Source organism: Cottoperca gobio, chromosome 9, assembly GCF_900634415.1.
Source record: "Cottoperca gobio chromosome 9, fCotGob3.1, whole genome shotgun sequence".
NCBI lineage: Eukaryota > Metazoa > Chordata > Actinopteri > Perciformes > Bovichtidae > Cottoperca > Cottoperca gobio.
Window position 1 is genome coordinate 7,263,514 of NC_041363.1, and position 21,644 is coordinate 7,285,157.

General features: G+C 41.3%; 1 protein-coding gene across 1 annotated transcript in view; it reads right to left on the reverse strand.

The window, feature by feature from the left end:
• The window catches only part of bin3 (bridging integrator 3), a 28,848-nt gene that overhangs the window by 2,701 nt on the left and 4,503 nt on the right, over positions 1 to 21,644 (reverse strand). The window contains 8 exon segments of the mRNA XM_029439189.1: positions 1,381 to 1,515; positions 2,589 to 2,621; positions 2,623 to 2,731; positions 7,292 to 7,332; positions 11,487 to 11,623; positions 13,208 to 13,269; positions 17,654 to 17,694; positions 18,625 to 18,673. Coding sequence (XP_029295049.1) covers positions 1,381 to 1,515; positions 2,589 to 2,621; positions 2,623 to 2,731; positions 7,292 to 7,332; positions 11,487 to 11,623; positions 13,208 to 13,269; positions 17,654 to 17,694; positions 18,625 to 18,673 — 607 coding nt within the window.

The following is a 21,644-nucleotide window of genomic DNA, read 5'->3' on the forward strand; positions in this document are numbered from 1 at the left end:
TGTTGAAAGGTCCATCGGAAATGTCCATATGACCAGTGATGATAATGTACACCAGATCAGTGTCTGAGTGCCCTCTGCAGCAAAGACACTCTACTATTACAATTAGTCTGGTCACCACGAGGAGTAAACGCAGCCTATGACCACCTACAATACAAAGAGGAGTCTTTAGGTAGTGCAAACCTTTAAATTACACGACTTCTGTCTGGGCATTTTAACATACCACAGTCCCAGCTGCTTAATATTTATACAGAGACATTACACTTTGACCTTCTAGCCTACAAAAATAATGAATAATTTATGTTGCATTCTATCCAGTAAGTCCTCAAACACTGTGTGACGATTGTTTCAGGAAACAAAGAAAATCAACTGAGAAAAGGACAAAGAAAGATTTTTTTTTTTGTATAAATGAACACATGCAGCAGAGAATACAAAATCTAAAAAAATAAATCAAGACAATGTCTCAATTCATCAACATCTGTACAGGTGGACAGGGCAGGTCAAGTGTCCCATTGACAGTTGCTGGACAGGACTCGTGGAAGGGAAGTGAAGGCTCACAACAAAGGCAGCCTTTGTGCCTTTTCCTGCTGCGGCTGGGAGCTGAGCAGCAACAGCGGCTGGGAGAGAAGGGAGTGGAGGATGAAACCAAGCACATGCAGCAAGGCTGGGGATGAGGTCCACTGGCCACCCACGTGTGGCTGTATGTGTGTGTGTGTGTGTGTGTGTGTGTGTGTGTGTGTGTGTGTGTGTAAACATGTGTAAATGCTCATTCATGTGCGTAAGATACATGAATAAAGATAATGTAGATAGAATATAATAGCATAAGTGTAACTAACAAAACCTTGCACCACGTAAAAATATGATTCAACCTTAAAATAGAAAAGACCTGAGCTCAGAATTGTGGAAATATTTAATGTTGATTGCTCAGTTTGCTAATTTTAAGTTCAAAGAACATCATAGAACTCCATAATTGTCATTAGGTCGAGGATAATCTAGTTTACTAATTAGGAGTGTGCCAGTGACTGTCCCAAAGAGGAAATTACATGGCCAGGCAGGTCTGTGGTGGGGGAGGGGGACATGGTGGCGCTAACTTGAGACGTCCAGCTGCTTTAAGAGAAGCTTCAGGTTAGAGGATGACTTGTAGGGCTGCAGTGGAGACAGACAGATGAGGCCTTCCTGGGCTAAACACAGAAGTGTGGGCCGTCACTGGGGGTTAATCACATTAGGACAGCATGGAGGGAGACAGACTGCCAGGATTATACACTCCCTTCCATCAGACACTTTATCCACTGTTTAACAAAAGCTCACTGTGGGGTGGGTGCGTGCGTGCGTGCGGGAGCGCCTTATAGTTTGTTCATCTCCGGGGGCGGGGGTATCACTAACCTGCGCCCTGATGAGAGCCTCAAAGCTGGGCTGGAAGTAGTCGATGCGGCTGTGGTAGAATTTGGGCATCTCGTCCAGCAGCTGCTTGTTCTTGGCATCGAAGTCCTCCCTGACCGGCCGGAGCTCCTCTCTAGCCTGGGGTGTGGAGGGGAGAGAGGAATCAAAAGTACGGGTCACCATCACTATCACTTTACATAACATCTTCTCATTTCAACATATCAGCTCGTGTTGTAATTTACACATCATTTTTACACATTCTTCCACAAGAACTGGTGCAAAGTGTTGCACATTTTGAGAAAAACAAATACCTGCATATAGAAACAAGTTAGTTTGAAGTATTTCAACACTGGAGCCTTCTTTAGTGTCCTTATTGTTCAGAAAGATATTTGCTTAATTCCCACGGAGAAGCAGTGCAAAAAAAAAAAGGCTGTAATCACGACCACAGTGAGGAGGAGTGGGTAATGTGGGCAGACTTGGCTGTGAGTGGACTCCAGCACCACTGATCTGTGTGTGAATGTATTAGTGGGTAGTCTACTGTAGGCATGGAGTTATGGAATGCACAATGAATGTGTGTGAGAGGGTGAGAATTGTTTTTATTAAGGGGAAGGGGGGAGTTGCTATATTAAAACTAAAACATATTGTTTTTCCGCTGCTTTACGGTATGGTGTCTTCACATTAGTTGGTTTTCTTTACACATGCCACTTGAAATGGCATACGAGTGTTCTGTCAGGATCATTTCTTTAAGTGCGCAGGGATTCAAAGGGCAGGGATGTAGGGGCCTCTTCAAGGCTTTGTTCCCCTGACAGTGCTTTTCTCAATGTGTGTGGGTGGCTTGCCATGTGAGGATGTGTTAGAGGCAATAGCATAGGCAACACTGCAGCGCTATCTGTGAATGTGTGCGCTTCTGTAGTGGCCTCATGGTGTGTATGTGTGTGTCTACAATTCTCAATTACGTGCCTGTAGATGTGCAGCAGTGCCTTTTTGAAAAGGCACTACTTGAGAGCCTGGTAGCTTGCGTGGGTGAAGGAGCGCACATGTACAGTATGCATGTGCTCAACTATTTTTGTTCATATCCAGTCAGCATTTGTGTCTTTTTCCACTTATTGTGCCCTATTCACAATACATGCAACATGTAAGAGCAAGTGAACCCTGCCCCTCTGCAGATAGAGCACTGGAATGCACCAATACAAGCTTTAAACTCACAGTACCTGATGTAGTTTGACCATAACGGGCCCGGTTTTTTTCTTTCTCTTCATACTTCTCCACTTTGGATTGCAGCCGTTTGTAGTCCTGCAGTGCCTGTTCCCGGCGCTTCACTGCCATGTTGAGGCTGGGGAAGACGCCACTGTATCTGCGACAAACCGGCACACAGACAACCTTAGACATCTCTGACACAACCGTGGGGCACTAAACAAAATGCAGACACGAATGTGTGTGTGCATGAAGAAAATACCAGGACACTCACACCAGAGCACTCGAAATAGGAAAAAAATAAAAGACTGAAGTTACTGAAATCATTAAAACAGCTCTCTTTGCTCTATGAAATTAGTAGACATGCATTCTGCATAACATCATCCTATCTTAATAAAAGTCATTATGAATTAATAAAATCCTTCTCCTCAACATCTTATTGTAGAGGTACTCTCAAACCCCAGAGGACAGCTCTGCATTAAACTTTCGCTAATCTATTATCTAATTACTGTAGTTCAAAATGGCATGAAACTATTCATTTTGTGACAATTATCATATTCCAAATGAAAATATATACTAGCAACGAGAATCCTAGTGTTCAGCACTAAAAATAGGAAAACACTCATCTGTAACTTAGCAACAGGAGTCTGAGCTTCATCCTGGGACTTGTTGCACTGGTTTTGTGGTTGCTTTTAATGGGAAGCAGGAATCGTAAATATTTAACCCAATAATATTCAGTAAAGAATATATATAAAAAATAAAGTTAAAATCCCTGGATGATAGCCATAATCTAAACTACAAGATTAAATGATCTACTAATGTATTAACAAAGTATGCTTTATGGAAGGGACAGTATTATGTGTTTAAACTGCAGTAGCTATGCTCCATTTCTATTAGTTTTAAAAGACATCAAATATATAAATACAATAAAATGTGTGAAATAAAACAGCAGCATGAGCCGTTATTAGAATCCCAGCAGTCATTAACAAATAGCAACCCAAACTTAACAAGAGAACCACTCATTTGTGGTCTTTCTAAGATGTAGGCACAAACCAGTGACAGTGTTTAAAAAAAAAAAAAAACAGGCCACAAGATTATTCACACAGGTGTCTGCTACATGTGAGTCAGTAATAAAAACACTCGTAATGAAGAGTGAGATATTGCTTTTTTGAATGACTCATGTAAAGCATTTCATCAACTGTGTAGGCATACTACTACAATAGTTTATTATGTGCGCCTCTGCCCATAGGGTTATTAGGCACAAAATGTGTGGGCTTCATGGTTTACATTCCTCTTAATGCCAACGCTGTACAGCAGATAGGGTAACCACTGAGAACCTGTGCAGTGTATGTGAAATCCTAGATTTGTGGCTGTGTCTGCCTCTGCATCTTACCAGAGGGCAAGAGGGGGGGGGGCGTAGAAAGTGACGCGAACTGAAGCTCAGTCTCAGACAAGCACGGATTGTTTCCTACAGGAAGTTAAGCAAGGAGTGGTCTTGTAGCGTTTGTGTGACATCACGGAGCTCAGCCCAGCCCTGCGGCCCACGCTCTACCACTATTTATAATATACCACTTTGGCCCAGTTTATGGCAGGGGTGGATGCCGATCCTCAAGTCTACTATCTGTTCCAGTGTACACATACTTGAAGTGCCAAGGGATTATGTAACTGCCCTCTAGGCATGACTGCTCTCCAACACTATTGGCGGATGACAACGCAGCAACAAACCGACACAAAAGGCTGATCGCATTCTCACCAGTGCACTTCACCTGACAGCACAGTGCAATTTCCTCATGACACATCGTGATGGCGTGCCGTTTCTGCTCTAAAGTGGGACAACACTGCCAGCAACTACTATGCAAGACTTAAGGGCCCCTGCTCTCCTGGTGCTGAAGGAGGCGGAATAGCTAGACACAAAGCCAATTGCTTGTTAACCCATTCCTGTCCTTTCCCTGCTGCATGTTTCACCGTTACATTCAGGGCTGTGTGTCCAGTGACTCAGCTGTGTCAAAGGCTCGCACACGAGAGAATGCAGCGCTGACCCTCCCTCGTGGAAGGTGACTGTACATACTTTGTAATGATAGCTACTGGACATTTCCCTCCATGTCCTGGCCTTGTCTGCACAACTACCGGTCAGCTGGCTGGGTCTGCATTTGCGGTCAGACTCGTCTGGATGAGGTCTTACGCTGGTGGAGGGCTGCACGGGGGCCAAGGGCACGCCACTGTCCATGTGACAGGTCAGGGTGTGGTGGATAGGCTGGATGGAAATAGCATCTGGACCAGAAAGTATGTTTATGAGCAGCTGCCAATCCACAGACAGACCAGTCCGACCCGATGGCCAAGCCCAAGTCTGGTCTAGACACCATCACATAACCCACTACTGCTAAAAACCCACAACGAACCGCTAAAAATATGGGAAAGGGAATTGTTTATGTGCAATTTACCCCCTCCAAAGTGTCACGGTCTCAGATGGAGACACTGAGTGTCACATTAGGTTTACATCACATGGTCAGTTTTGTTCAAATATGCTTGCTGTGAACGTAAAATAACTACCACCTGTTGTAGAAATGGCTAAAGAGCAGTGGGTCATGGGAACTTGTAAGTGTGTGACGTACATGCCAGCAGAACCTCCTTTGTCTCAGCAGAAAGAAAAAGTTTGATGTGTCGCAACTTGCCTTGTTGATCAAAACAGACAACTTAAAATGTAGCCTGGATACATGATACACCAGGGGGGGAGGGGGATAGATGACATCATAGCAAACTTCCTGAGTGAAAACATTTTATATTTCCAATTACAAAAGGATAAACAAAATAATTAGGTCAGGTTTAATCAGTGCCCCCAGAAAAAATGCATCAGCTTCTCAACTGAGGCCAAATACTGCCATCGGCAGTAGGCGTCACATCCTGCTCCAGGGGCAGATTCTTCCTCTGAATTAGAGGGGTGACTGTGGCTTGCCAAGTCAGAGCTCAACTCAGGGCAGAGGTCTCTAAACAGGCTCGACTCCTGTCTCACCCAAAAGAGCAACGGAGCAGAAAGGGTTAGGTTAGGAGGCCTAGATAACACCAATGCCCCAATGTCCACGCACTCCCCTCCCCTCACATACACACAGTGATGTCATTCAGTGACCCTGCTGAGTGGACACAATTCACATCTGGTTCCAAAAGACAAAAAAGACAGGGGGAGGGGGGAAGAAGTGGGGGGGCTGCCTCTTTTTAAGTTTATTTACTGAACATTTTACCACACCAAGTATTAAGGATGGCAAATATTAAATAGCAATAACACATGGACACAAGCACGTACCTAACTTAAGTACATACACACACACACACACACACACGCAACCTATTCAAGGTCTTCCATTAACATTAACGTTCTCCTTTTCAACTCTTCTCTAATTGTCTTTATGATGACACAAGATCACCAATAGAGTATTTTGAGACAAGTAAACAATGAAAAATATTCATTAGTGACGGACTAATGGAATCCTAATGGAAGCTTTAAAGTATAGTAGCTTTTGTGTCTGAGTACCGTACTCTAAAAAGACACTTACTAATAAAACTAATAACTAATTGTGCTGTGTTTTTAAGGGGGGGGGGGGGGGGGCAGGCCAGTTTAGCTTGGCTTCAAAACTTCTTCCTCTGCTCTATTTCAAAATCATGTCAATGCCTAACTTTATGGTCTAAAATACCATATTTGTGAGACTGCACACTCTTCAAAGTCTGGGTTAGTGTTTGTGTGAGAGTGTGCACTGTCCTATGACAGTTCCCCTCCTCAACCAATCCACGGCTCTGGGCCCAGGAAGCTGGGCCCTTTGCCATATTATGAGCCTGCCCACACGTCCGCCTGCCGCCCACCAGGAAGAGGAAATTAGAACCATTCCATCCTGTCATTGCTCCGCCACCAGAGTACACGAGGAGGAAGAAGGGGCCATAAACACACACACACACACACACACACACACACACACACACACACACACACACACACACACACACACACACACACACACACACACACACACACACACACACACACACACACACACACACACACACACACACACACACACACACACACACACACTTAACCAACAGCCTTCTAGGGTTCAACATAAACTTGCACATACTCTTTTAGAAAGCATGTGAATAATCTCCTGGGAGGAGCCAAGAAGAGGAAGCAAAACCATAACAAGCGCTCCGGAAAAAGGGTGGGATGGTCCAACCACTCCCTTCAGTACCTCTGCTTTGCATGTGCGTGTGTACAGTGTGTGTGTGTGTGTGTGTGTGTGTGTGTGTGTGTATGTTTGAATAAGTGAGGCTTTAGGAATGGAATAGCACTCACCGCCTGCTCAAATGGGGGCGAGTATTAGGAATGAGAACCAAATAAACTTTCTTCCAGACGCATTACCACCACCACTCACTCCCTAGTTCATTTTTACAATCTTGGGGCTTTCCTGTGGGCCAGCACTACCACTGTGCAGAGCTGGGTCAGATAATAAAAAATTGACAAGGCACTGAAACTAATCGGCCCAGTGTGTCGTGTGGATTAACCATATCAGAAACATTAAGCCACAAAAGCTGAACTACTACTTTACAACTTTACAATACTTTCCTGTGATTTCTATTTGACCCTGGTCCGGTATAGAGACATTTAAAGAGAAACCTTTACATCATAGCAGTAGAAATAATCATAAGAGTAAGATAAATCAAGATGGTCACTTACTTTTTCAGAGGGTCGATAACGGTTTTCTGGATCTGGTTGACCTGTAATAAGAACAACAATTCTTAACATAAGCAATATGCACCTCTATATCAAGGGACAAGACGTTACAAATTGTTATGCATTGTCAAATTGAGTTACATCAAAATTGAAAGTAGGAACAAAATAGCATCTACATCTCTCGCTCATTAGCTGCAAAGTAATGCCACTGAACAAACATCAACAATTGTATATTTCAAACAGAGCACTCAAGAAAAAAGGGGAGTTGGGGGAAGGGGGGGGAGGGGTCTTGTAAAGAAACTTTCGTGACGTTGACTCTTTTATTGTACACAAGCCCGGAGGAGAAACCCCTGAATATTCATTGAGCTCGCGATACAAAAGGATGGAACTGTCAGGGGACGGACATGAAAGCAAAGCCCAACTGATTTCAAATCCTGTGGAGGGTGGGCTGCCTTACAAGATGAAAGTTCTTTGCAAACAAACATTTTAACAATAACAGTTTATATTTTCCTGCATTCTCCTTCTGGTTGCCAGAACCGACAGGGGAGGGAAGGAGGGGAAGGGGGGTGTTAAATGGAAGTAAACGAACATCTCATCTCGAGGCCTCCAGCCCCGGCACCAAGTCTCATCGACAGAAGTTGGCGCACAATTAATAAAGTTTCCAGCGTCATTTACAATGCAGATTCAAAACGACTGCTACTACTTAGATCTTCGAGCATGACAGAATGCTAAGTTAACCAGGCAATCGAGTCAAATGAAGAGTAAATGCTAAGAACAGTGAAGGAGAATTTAAAGCAGCGAGATGTGAAGTGACAGCTGCACGGGAACAGTGAGCAGCTCCACTAATCATATGTTCACTTGCTATTGGAAGGACAGTCAATCACACGGCAACAACGAAGCGAGATCGCAGCTGTGCTCTGTAAAAATGCCCTGACCATCTATGAGACCATACAGCAATACTCACTGCTTCACACAGGCAGATTTCCAAGTACAAAATGGTTGATTGTGGTTTGAGGGAAAACAGAGAACCAATAACAAATAAGTACATGGGAATTCACATTTTCTTTGTTTTACATATTCACACTATCCCCCCCCCACCCCCCTCCCTGACTTGAGCTGTGCCGTTGCTTCTAAGGTGAGAGCATGCAGCGAGGAGGGAGAACAACAGCGGCAGATTTGCTTAAGCATGCTGGTGCCCTCTACCCTCTGCCCCTTCCCACAGAGAGGGGGGGGGCAGAGCTATTCCTTGGAGGCCCTACAGAGCCTGAGGCCAGCGCTCAAGCAGTAGTCTCCATCAGTGAGTCACGGGGCAGAGGCCATCCCGGCACACAGGCCTCCCAAAAATACACACAGATCGCAGAGGAAATCAATATCCCTCCAACTGGAGCATCCTCTACTGCGCTGCCGCCATCTACACTGGGGCTCAGCTTCAGCAGCAGTGTGCCGGCGGGGCTGTGCGCCCTCCTCAGCCCCAGAAATAAACACACAGACCTGGGCCACTGCTGCCTTCATTATCGCTGCACGTTTTATCTGCTGGCTCTCTCACTTGCGGGCCCCGCGGCAGAACATCCCGTCTCAACGCGGAGAAGAGCAAAGGGTGGATGCTTTTGTGTCTGTTTTGCAGGAGCAATAGGGTTTGCTGTTGGTGCCGTCAGAATCAACAGTCAGCTTGAAGGGAGAAGCTCGAGTAGTGTTCCAGTGAGCTGTGCTGGATCCTAAACACCTAGCAAACCTGGGGTGATATTCCACATAGCAGGCTGACCAAAAAAGTGCTCACAATCACTATTTTGCCTTTAGCTCACTTTCAGCCACACAGCCCAGCCCAAACCTGGAACTGAACATTGTGTTAAGGCAAGGATTTTTTATTTAGTAAGACTGAAAGAAGCGCAGAGAAAATCAGGTGTGACCTAGCTGTCAGAATCCACTCTGGATGAAAGTGTGTTAAAAAAAAACATACAACCGCGTCAATACAGTTGTTGACTGTTGTCCTCCACAAGTGAAAAACTGTGCTGGGATCAAAGTGCCTAGCTGAATCAATGTCAAACACGTCCCAGTCACAGAACCAAACAGGAAAACTACACACCATGGAGGCAGAACTACACACTATAAAGACAAGATGCTCCTTGTGCTATTATATACTGCTTAAAATGTGCACATACAAATACATAGGTAACTTATACAATCCAAAAGACAGTCAAGTGTGCGTGGCAGCACTGGTTTAAAACAAAAAAAATGTCTTCAGTTCCAAATTCGAAGACAGTAAAAGAAAAAGGAAAACAAAAAAAGCAAATTTGATATTGTTTAAAATCTGAAGAATGTAAGTTACTCTATACTGAAAACAGTCAAACCGGCAGGAGAGCTCTCCTGGGCATTCGACCAAGCCAAGTCTTGGAACATACACAACCCGAGTCACAAACCCACAAGCTCAGGCCAACCCACATTCTACTTTGTCTCGTCACTCAAAATGGCTCCTGTAAAATTTGATGAGCTGTGAGCTAAGCCAGTCTGAAAGACTGTTATTGCCAAAGAAGGAAGGACATACAGGAATACAGCATCGCTGCTTATAATCCAACCTACATGTTTAGCATATTTTATATTCAATACAATCATTACATTTTTCTTTGTGACATTTAAGTCGCTTTCTATCAAAGAGAAATAATTGTTGACATAACATCAGGCCTAAAATACAAATCTAGTATTAAATTGACTAAATTAATGCAATTAGTTTTAACAATAAGACATTTTTATGAAGGTTTGGGACATTGCTTCCCTCACATATCTTGGGGATAGGTTAAGGTTTGATTTTCTATGGAAATTGAGTCCAGTTCATGAGGTTTTGCAGAAAATATAAATCATGTCCACTCAACCCAATATGTACAAATCCAGATGGTGAGCTTTTCCCAAGATACTACATTACAATTTTACCATGGAATAAAGACAGGTATTCATTTTCTCCACCTTGTTGGATCACTGTTGTGAAATTATGAAATCATTCTGGTACACAACTGAATGTGAAAAGAAGGGGAATATTTTACAGGCAACAAATGTGAAAAGCCCAGAACACCTAACAGCAGGGCAGTGAGTCAAGAAAACACAGATGGGAAAAAGTCAATCGGTATATGCCTTAGTGTGATCTCCTGTGTTTTTTCCTCTTTAAAAGTCTACCCTTCACAATGTAATGCCTTGAGGATGCACACATGCGGTTGCCACTATGATTCACGTTATATCTACCTGTGGCGATGATTCTAATCAAAAACCTGAAGTGCACCCGGCAAATAATGTGAAGAGGCCTGACAGCCAAAGAAGAGATCTTCACAAAGTACAGCTGTGAGAAGGTGAGGCAACACTATTGCTTACAGTACTGGAAAGAAATGTCTGCCTATCTACGCTTTCCTCTCAGGACAAAACATACGAGAGTGAAAAGCACAAAGATTACGGGAAACAAATCAACAAATACAAAAAATACAAAAAATGCAACGAGAGGAAACATAAGCAAAGGAAGTGATGGTCTATATTGTAGCCACACTATCTAATCTATGATTATTGGACTGTGTGTGGGTACAATCAGAAACTTTTCAGATTCCCAGGGTGTTGAAGAATGTAATGTTGTGTGTCTGTAAGTTTTATCAATTCAAGCGGATTACAGTTGAAAGAGGAAACAATGACATTTTTGCTGTAACTTTTCAAGAGTATAATGGGGTAAATTAAGTGTTTCAATAAGTAATGCAAGCAATACAACATACTTGTTCACCATGCAAGCTGTGAACAAAGTTACTTCTATGAATATTGTGGTAGGACATACAGTATTTTCCTTTTGAGAAAGGGCCTTTCCATTGTACGAGTTATTTTAGACACCAGTGAGTCACAAATGCATCAATCTTCACAGCTGATAACCAGTAGCTTGAGCTTATAGAGGATGATGCCACAGATGCTTTTCAAAAACAGCAGAAGGAAAGACATACGGATAGTTTTTAGTCCACAGTCTGCACAATATTGACAAATATGAAAACACGCATTTTTCAACAAAAACTCGTCTAGTTTCCTACTTTGCATGTCTGAGGAAAGACATTTCCCCGGATGCTAATCTAATGGTTTCCATGCCAATGGCAAGTGCCAAGGAAACAAAGCAGAGAGAGATAGCAAAAGAGTCAGATAACATACTAAAAATTAAAAGTGTGAAAGACTGAATGGGACTGACCTTCTCCTGGTTGAAGGAGTCCATCCTTTTCATGGCTGTATCTAAAGCGGTCATGGAGTCCAGAAAGGCCTGGTCCTGCTCACACAGTGGGTTACTCAGCAGGTCTGCAGAGATCTTCACTGCTGCTTTGGACATGGCTGACACACACACATGCACACACACACACACACACACACACAAACAAAAAGCAGAGGATACTGTTAAAACGTAGTTAAATAACTTTGTGAAAAGACAATCATGTAGACTACAGCCCATATAAATGCTTACTGAAGATGTCCTCATCTACACTATCTAATCCAATTCAACGCCAGATTTTTTCCTTTGTAAACTATTTTTGTGGATTACCCTTAGGCTTTAACCGTTCAGTGTATGCGTTTGTATGCAGGAGGGTCTTCAAAAGAGCGCTTTTGGGAAAGAACTAAAGAGCAAAAGCAGAATGGCACAGTGCTGCCCCCATTGCAAAAATCAGAGGGGTTGGTGGGGCTGCCTGCCGTGTTGAATTTTTACCAGAGCACCAAGAATCTTTGCAACGTTTCTAAACTGACAGCACCAATTACTGTTAATCTGCACTCATGCCACTTTGTTTAGACACAGAGCACATATCAGATTATGGCTTCACAGTCAAAAGAAATGAGCTTCACTGAGGAGACACAAGCTGACAGGAGAGGCTATGGTGAAAATGGGCTTCATGGAGAACTGGAACAGTCATTGGTCTCTTTTCACACTCCCTCTGGATTCTCTCAAGACCAATTTTCAACCAATCAATTATCGTTGTGTGGTGTTTCTACATTTCTCTCAATTTGACAAGTAACAAATTGCTTGATTTGGGCTTGTCTCATATGATCGAGAGACATGTTTATTATAAGGTCTTGTAAACCAAAAGGTGACCTGAGGGTAATGATTTAATTATTTGATTCAGTAAGGTGCAAATAAGTGAAGCTCAGATCCCTTGTAATCACCTTGTGTGGAAACAACATGAACAATTCCTCAGTATAGCAGGACAGTTATCCTTGCTACTTTCTTTGCGTTATGTTACTTAGTTTAATTGAAATTGTGAACCAGAGCCTTAAAAGATATTATCGTCCCTCACCAGCTAATTGCAAGTTAGTTCAATAGAGCTCTGCATATCACCACCCTTGACTTGATAAATGACAGTCAATATAAAAAGCAGTGTATTACATGCAGTGCTGACATGCAGAGTAGGTCCAGTTCTTTGTTTGGTAGCATTTGCTGGAGACCTGTGCAACAGATGGAATCCATTAACGATAATGAGAGCCTGACAGCTATGACACTTTGATGATGCAGACATCCATATTCCCGAGCACAAAGGAGAGGAAATGAAGAAGCCTCTCACTCCTCCACCCGTCCCCGCTTCTCCACCCCCACAACTGACTACTTACCACAGGCCATGTCTACTGCTGCTTCCTAAATACACAACTCCAAAACCAACAAATAAGCAAATAAAAAAAGTAGAGTAAACATGGTTTACCTACAATCATAAATTCAAAACACACACGCGCACACACGTACGCACACGCACGCGCACACTCGTCTCATTTGTCGAGTCGTTAAGATAACTGATGCACCAGCAAACAAACCAAGACAACCAAAGCATCTTTCTAGCTCTGAAAAACCTGCCAAGCAACAACAAGTATGTTGGTGAACAAGTTGAGATCAATGGCACACCAGGCGGTAACACAGAAATTGGTGGCAGAACACACCTAAATCAGCCTCAGTGCTTTTCTTCATGTCCTTGTGAAGCTTTTTCGTCTGATCCTCCAGCCTGTAAGACAAGAAGAATGATCATCAGCCAGCTTCTGGTCTAGTAATACAGAAAAGAACCTGCAGCACAACATTTGGAAATATGTTCTGAAATGTAACAAACGATGGCATTAAGCAGAGACAGAACAGGGGAAAAAAGAAAAACGTGACACCTTTTCCATAAGCGTATCATATATATTTAATCTGCATTAATCTAGATATATTTGAAAATGTATTTCATTCAGTCAAGACGTGTTGACATGGACAAAGAAAACATTCAAATCAAAAACACGGAAAAGGAAATTAGTATATAAAAAAAACCATGGTTCAAGAAGGAATTACACATTTCATTGATTTCACATAAAATGTTATTATAACATCCGTTAGCTAATTAATAATACAGGGAATCCTTCTTGTTACTGTCAACTACATTTCCGCTCAAAAGCATTAATGTCTTCAATCATTCCACTGCACATATTCCATTGATGGGTGTTAAAAATGGCAATTACCCGACTATGGAGGCTGAAAACACGCGCCATTCATTATATCAATTAAGGCAAACGAGAGGTTTAGAATCTCCCCTGAGACTGCTGTCATATCACTTCTCCTGGTTTGATGAAAAAGGGAACGTGGTGGTTTCATTTCCATCTTTGCTTTGAGGGGATTATATTAACAAGGAACACAATAGCTGTGTAATCCCATAGGATTTCTGGTGGGGGCACTATGGCCACTGGCCACAAGATTTAAGGACATTGGTAACCCACATATGGCTAGGAAAAACCACGATTGGCAGTCTGGTGCCTTCAAATAGCGGGCGTTGGCAGTTTTATTTATTGTTCAGCAGCTGGGAAACAAACAAAAGGTGAGTTACTCCAGCATAAGAACAAGTGCATGAGCCAAACATGCATGTGATTGGTTTTCTGTTGCCTCAATATGCACTTCAAAATTATTATTATTATTATTTATCAGTGAAGCTTTAAATAGGTCTATAGAACACACACACACACACACACACACATACAGCTCCATTTCATAGAACAAAACACAAGTGACAGCACAGTAAAGGAAATGTTCAACTCCAAAAAAGGCAACATACTATCATCAAATTAAACCAAACGGCTTGTGCGGCATGAGTTTTGAAGCCACACAACTTCTTAGTTAAATACAGTAATTTGTGAATCTTGTGAATCACATACAGTTCAATCATAACACTGGCATTTTGTATATCTTTGTTGCAAAATAGCATGTGGGGTCCTGGGCAACTGTCAACAACAGCAGTGGAAACATTTTGTAGTTTGAGTCCCGAGTCAGACTGTATTTGTAACAGCTATGATTTTAGATTGTGATCTGTAATTTTTATTTAATTTAATGTATTCATTTGTTTGTTGCACAAACAAAGGGGTAGTAAACTGTGAAGATGTAGGTTCTAACTAAAAAATCATTAATTATTTCCTATCATAACTTGTCTTCTGCATGCTTTTGTTTGTCTTGACATGTTTAAGGATTTTGCACTGAATCGCCACAGACCAGATGGCGGTTGTTCCAAAAATGTCATTTGCAGTAAATGATGTAACTTCATCCCTTATTGTTCACACCAGAGGGGAAAAAACATTCTGTCAGAACAATCTCCACAGTAACTTCTTAAATTTATCTCGCCAATTAGATGTAACTGGGTCTCATAAGACATATCAGCCCTTCAGCAGCAAATGCTCCTCACATTATAGTCAATTTTATTAGCAATAATTCATGCAGGATTTAGTCAGCCTCTAATAATTAGAGGGCTTCTTCCTGTTTCCATAAAATAGGTTGCACAGTAAATACATTCCTACCTGGACAATTAATGTCCTTTGAAGAGTTCAGGTCACCACATGATCAGTTTTTTATTTAAAAGCTGACCTAAGAGGCAATATTTCCATGCAGCTATTATATTACAATTGCGACATTGTTAAAAACATCTGGAAATACTGATGTGTGGGTCAGTTCTTTTTGATCATTTCTGGCTTTGTGATGGCAGCAAGTAGAATCAGTTGAGACATCATTCTACAAAACTCGACTTTGTTTTGAATGCCAGTGGAGCCCATAGAGGGCATCAAGCAAAACAAAAATACAACTACAATAGTCGTATACATTGGCTGACACAGTTAACACTTGGGAGTAATGAAAAAAGACAAATATGGAATGAGAAAAATAACAGTATAACAGTAAAACCCTGCCAGTCATAGAGATCGGGTTGCAGGATAGTGGGTGAAAGCATCTCACAAAGTAAACAACCTAGCATGCTCTGAGTCCAAGGCCTGGACAGGCTTGTAGTGCTTGTTTGTGCATGTGAAACTCGTGTTCCAGATAGTACCTCCTACTTTAAAATGTGTTGCACAATACTGTTGCATCTTCCCTACTATGTCAGCACTGAGAGTGAGAGAGCCATCCTGGATGAGTGCCAGGTGAGCCTGAAGTCTCTTTCCAAAAGGTGCTAATAGAGCGGCATAGTGGAACAGCTGCTGCTCCTTGCTCCAGTGCCCCAATGTCGGGCCTGTGCAGCCACACTCATCTAGCCACAATACTTATTGAAAACGGCAAAGACTTCATTTTATAGGACTTTCACAGACACGCCCTTTGCATGACACCAGATAATAGACAGACATTCAGCCACGTTTGACCATTCACACCATATTCCTTTTGGGTAAATACCTGGTCTCTGCCATTCACACCAGAGCCAGGTCAGGCAACGCAGTTAAGCCAATTAGCATTTGAGCTGCTAAATGAAGAGAGGTATTGATTGCATGTTTTTACTTTGTGTGTGCGTGTCTAGCTTAGAGCTGGACAGGTAAATCACACGGGGGTGGATATTTTCTAATTGCACATATATCAGATCAGTGTATAGTTCGTTTAAGAAGATTCTGAAAGGGTGAAGCGGTTTTGTTTTCACGTAGAGAGCACTTACACGTTTACTTTTTAAGCATACCATGTCCAGCTCACTACATATTTTGGTTCTGATCTTTTAGATTTTTTTTTATCAATGTCTCGATGTTTATGCATGATATGAGGTTTTGTAAAAAAGTAATAATTGGAAAATATAGTTATCAGACAATTGTTAATGAAATAATAATAACAATACTGGCCTCAAAACCCTGTATCAGTCAGGCTTTAGTTAAGTTATGAGAAGCATGATGTTGTGCACATGACAATGATACTTATTTTAGATTTAATATCAAATCAAATTACACCAAAATCTTTTATCAGGCAGACAGAAAGTAAAAACAGGAATCATGGTGAAGCCTACCAAGTATATTTAGGCAACAGATGCACCACAGTGTGTTGATAAGTATCTCTAGGGTGGAGAACCTAAAAGTCTGTACATGCCTGCTGCTCTGACTCATCTATAAGGTCTATTGGCACCACACCTTCCTGATAATGGGCCCTCCTACTCAACAAAACCTGAGAGGAAAATGGTGCTCCCACTCATTCTGCGGGGCCCTCAGGGAGTTTCTGTAACCTCAGCCTCGCAGTAAGAGAAGGCCCCAATGTACTGAGCTGTCAGGTCTTGGGTGCTTAAGTGCTCTGAACCCCCATCTCCCTTTGTTTCATAGAAACACTGACATCATGTTGCTCAATTCGAAGTAGGCTGGTTAAATGACAGATCATTTTTAGTTTGGGCTTTTTTAGTTTCTTGTAAATAGCCTTAGGAGTGTCTACAGCCACAATTTAATGAAATACTAATTTCAGACACCACAACTCAAACATGTGTCCTTTTACAGTTTAATGTTGAAAACAAAAAAGGTGCCCAAACACAGCAGGGATTGTCTAATTGTGTGGGACAAGGAAACTATGTCCAATTAGGGGCATGTTAAGTGGGCGTTTCTAAGAGTGCTTTGTAAAGGTAAAAAACCTATATGTAAAATCATTAAATTGTGAAACGTTTTCAGATGTCCATTACTTTTTATACAGCATGTCTGGTACATATTTCCTACTTCCTGTTTGTCTGACTAACAATAACGAATATATATGCTATACTTTATGATGAATAATACAAACACTTTTCATAAAGGTTATTATTTTTGTTTCATTTAACTTCTAAATGTTGATGATTGCAGTTTAGTTAGCATGCTTATTGAAGATAATTAGAACATCTTAATTAGCACACAATACATAAAGTAGGTTTTGAGTTCATTATAAACCTGTATTACAATCACAAACTCTCCAAAGAGATTTAAATACCACATAATATAATATAATATAATATATATATATATATATAGTATATATATATATATATATATATATATATATAGATATATATATATATATATAGATATATATATATATATATATATATATATATATATATATATATATATATATATATATATATATATATAGAGAGAGACCTTAATTCAAACTGCACTTACTTTTGGAGCTTGTCATATTCTCGCTCAAAGTCTCTTTCAACCTAAAAAAGAAAATGTCATGTCAAATTCTGGGATTTCTATCACAAGATATGAACACATGATAATCATATAGTGGGTTTTGCACAGGAACTCAAGTCAGGGACAAAGTTGGGGGAAAAAAACCTATTTACATTTCGGCATCATTTGAAGAATGAAGAAGTTTAGATACATTATTAGACTGATAACAAATTAAAAGGTGACCACATGGTTTGAGATGTAATACATACTAGTACATGTACAACAACCAGTGCTCGTTTGTAGTCTGAATTAATTATGTGCATCAGTTGTTGGAGTCTCAAGGCTTGTGTCACCACTCAACCGTGGTTCAATTGTTTACCCCTTAAACTGGAAACCAATAGTTCCCCGGCCATGTACTTTCTTGGAATTTGGACCACAGCTAGGGAACTCAAGTGGGTTCCAGTAGTTGAAATGCAAGTAAAATACTTGAGTGCTTCACGTTCCCAGGGTCAACAAGGGCTGAGACAGCTTGTCCAGCCATGTCTCTAAAACATGGCAAGCAGGTTACAGAGGCAGCATCCTGTCTTGTGGTTCTGTGGGCTCCTGGATGTAAACACAGTGACCAAAACAACGAGGAGGGCAGTTGACGCTTTGTCACCAGTGGATCATCTAGCTGGGATGGCACAGGAAGCTGGAAACCCAGTCCGACAGTGACTGTCAGGCCACAGACCCATTACAGTGGAAGTGGTTTTCTACAGCAAGGAGCTCACCCACTCGCTGTCACTCAAGGTAACCACCTCTGCCCCCTTGCATGGCTCAGACACCACTCTTTTCATGTTGTATATACCATTTGTGAAGCTACAGCAACTAAAGCAAAATCTTAACAAATACTGCCTTAAATTAAGTTTTGATACACTAAACCTTTTTGACTGTTGAGTAAATTGAGTCAACTTTTATTCTAGTGAGTGACTTACCGTTTTAGAGACAATCTGCTTCTTTGGTTGTCCAATCTTGAAGGGAATCCTGAAAAAAAAAATGACAGGTTACAGACATAAGCAACTGGAAAATGACTACCTAAAAGGTGGAATTACTGAATGCTTAGATTGTCATCAGTTGCATGATGGGTGACTAGAGGCTGGTACAGATATCAAGGTGAACGAGCGGGTCTTGCAGTGAGATCCCTGACAGACAATCTGAAGCCGTTAATTCCTGCTTCTCTGGAGTGTGTGCACAAAGCCATGTACATTAACTACATGTCATCACTAAACACATCTGGCTCCCATTGCAGGCGGATATCACAAAACATAAGTGGTTGTCCCCTCTTCTCGGTGTGGCTTTACTGCGTGACCCCGGCTGGCAATCAAACACAGATGCACTCTCTATATTGTACATCAGAAAAACAGTAAGCCTCGACACCCTAATATATTGGGACTGAAAGGGAACAGCCATACTTGCTTTTAAAAGAAAACTTGAGACCGGTGCTACAAATCAATCCAAAAACAAAAAATGTTTTTTTTTTTGGGGGGGGGGGGGTGGGTTTTAGTGTAACTGCAGTAGTTGCACCCTATTTTGAGAATGAAATACAAACTTTTCTGACATCCTGTCTATAGTTTTGGTAAAAGAAGACCTGTTCCTTCTTAGTTAAAACACAATCTTTTATCCCCATTTCAAAACCTTCCCGTTGCCTTAATAAGTTGTTGCCGAGCATCAGAGTGCTTTGGGAATGCAGAAGACAGAGAAAAAACTGCCTTGCCAATGTGCTTGGCTGTAGGTTGTCATTGATGTGGCACTAATAGCCTGAAATCTAAGCTATATGATGGACAGTTGCTGCTGACAGGCTGGGTGAGGCAGCAGCTGCGTCAAAAGAAAGGTGTGTAGACTAATGAGATGGAAAAGAGAGGGTGTGATGTAGGGCCTCTTGTGCAACCAGGGAATGCTACTCATGTGTGGGGAAGATCCTTTTGATGACAGCTCAATCACAAAACTCAACATGGTCAAATAACAGCAGGATTAATATAGTAAAAAAATACAGGTTTCAGGTATGAAGATTTTATTTTATTTGCTGGCTTTGTGTTGGTGCTGTGCTTTAGGTTGCATCAGGTACCAATTGTTCTGACCTTATCTTAATTGAAGTTTTGAAAGAATCACTTTTTCAGTCGAATCCGTTTTGATTACAGATGCTAAAACATATTTTGTTGCTTTTGGCTCAGGAAATAAGTTTCACCTATTGTGTTATCATTTGGGTGAGCCAACACGGAAAATATTAACAGAAATGACTCAGTCGCCAACATCTTATGTGACTCACCTTTCGCTGAATACCTGATCAGTGTGCTATAATGTCACATTAAGTACAGTACGTTAGTATGTACGTAGTTGTCTTTAAAATGATATATAATTTTCCAAAATACGACAGTAGCATAATTTAATTCAATTAATTTAATTAACTGGATGTAAACTTAGCCTGGAGATCAATCAGTGCGCTCCTAAAGCTACAAACAATAAGGAGAGCCAGCCTCACACACACACACATTACATCTTGTAAGATCCATTCTCACTATGAGATTTAAGTCTGGAAACAACAACCTGAGAATCAATTCAGCCCGGTCAGACACGCACCAACCAATCACCAAAACTCGCCTCCCTAAACACTAGTTTATTGTGTGGAGTAAAAATCCCATTAACCTTTCAGGCAGTGTGGTTGAGCACCTACTTATTGTGACCACTGTTCCTCTTGCTAATGCAGAATTCCGGTGTTTGGCATATGCCCTCATGATTTGTGAGACCTTTACCCACATCATATTCCAGTGTTTATGAATGTAATCCGTAATTCAGGCAGAAACTAACACAGCTACACAAGTGACTCAACAAGATGAAGACACTTATTCCTGTGAGGGACATTAAAGGTTTTCTTGCTAATAATTTTTGTGATTGTTTTATTTTTTGTGTCTGTGTGTGTGAAGATTGCTTTGTGTGACTGAGTTGTCTTATTATGATGTTGTGTAAATGTAATTCGTCTTGATCTCAATGAGACGTCCTGAATAAATAAAGTTTAATTGACAAATATGTGCAGGTTCATTTTAATAATTAACAATTTAATAACTGAAATTTTAGGGAACATAACATGACTTATACATAAAAAGGAGGACACATAGTAGCAACAGTGCTAAATCACAAACAATCCGGTTGTTTTAAAAGAAAATGTACAAATATACTGTCACTTTGCTGATTTGGTGTTTTACATTCCCTTTTAAATGGACAGCACTGGCGGTGCATTCAATGTCATTTAGCAATTTCGACTTAATTTATGTTTTTCTGGTTGGACAATAAGTTTTTCTACTAACATTGCACAACATTTTGATGCTTGCTCCCATTTGGTGGGTGTGTCGGAGAGAAAATGACATCCACAGCAAAAACCCAATGGAAGAGTTAAGTATAAACATTGAAGTGTTCCAAGCATTCATCAATGCGCCATGAAATATATATATTTAAATGTTAGCTTTCAATGTTCTCTTTTGCCATGTTTTGGCGGAGCTGACCATGACAGGATTTGTTTCTCAATGACATTAAAAGACCGTCCAAGTGTAACTGTATTAGGGTAGATTTTCCCTTTAATGTACCAAAGGATATATTTGCTTGGGAAAGAAATCTGAAGAGAGTGCTTAATGTTAAAGATTCAGAGTATATCCACTTCTACCAAGAGCAAATGGAAAGTGGTCACTCTCTTCAACTGCTCATGAGAACTGGCAAACACACAGAGTGAAGTGTGCTTCGGGGAGGGAGAGGGAAAATGTAGCAGGCAACCAGAGGGAGAGAATGAGAAAGAGGGAGGATGGTAGTCACTGTGAGAATCATTTCTAATGTTTCTTCACACAGCCATATTTCTGTAGGGGCTGTCACATTTAGAAACACTGGTAAGTCGGGTCCTGTGAACCCAGAACTAGCGTCTGACATGGCAGAGGCCCGACCACAGGACAGCTGAAGACAGAAAACATAT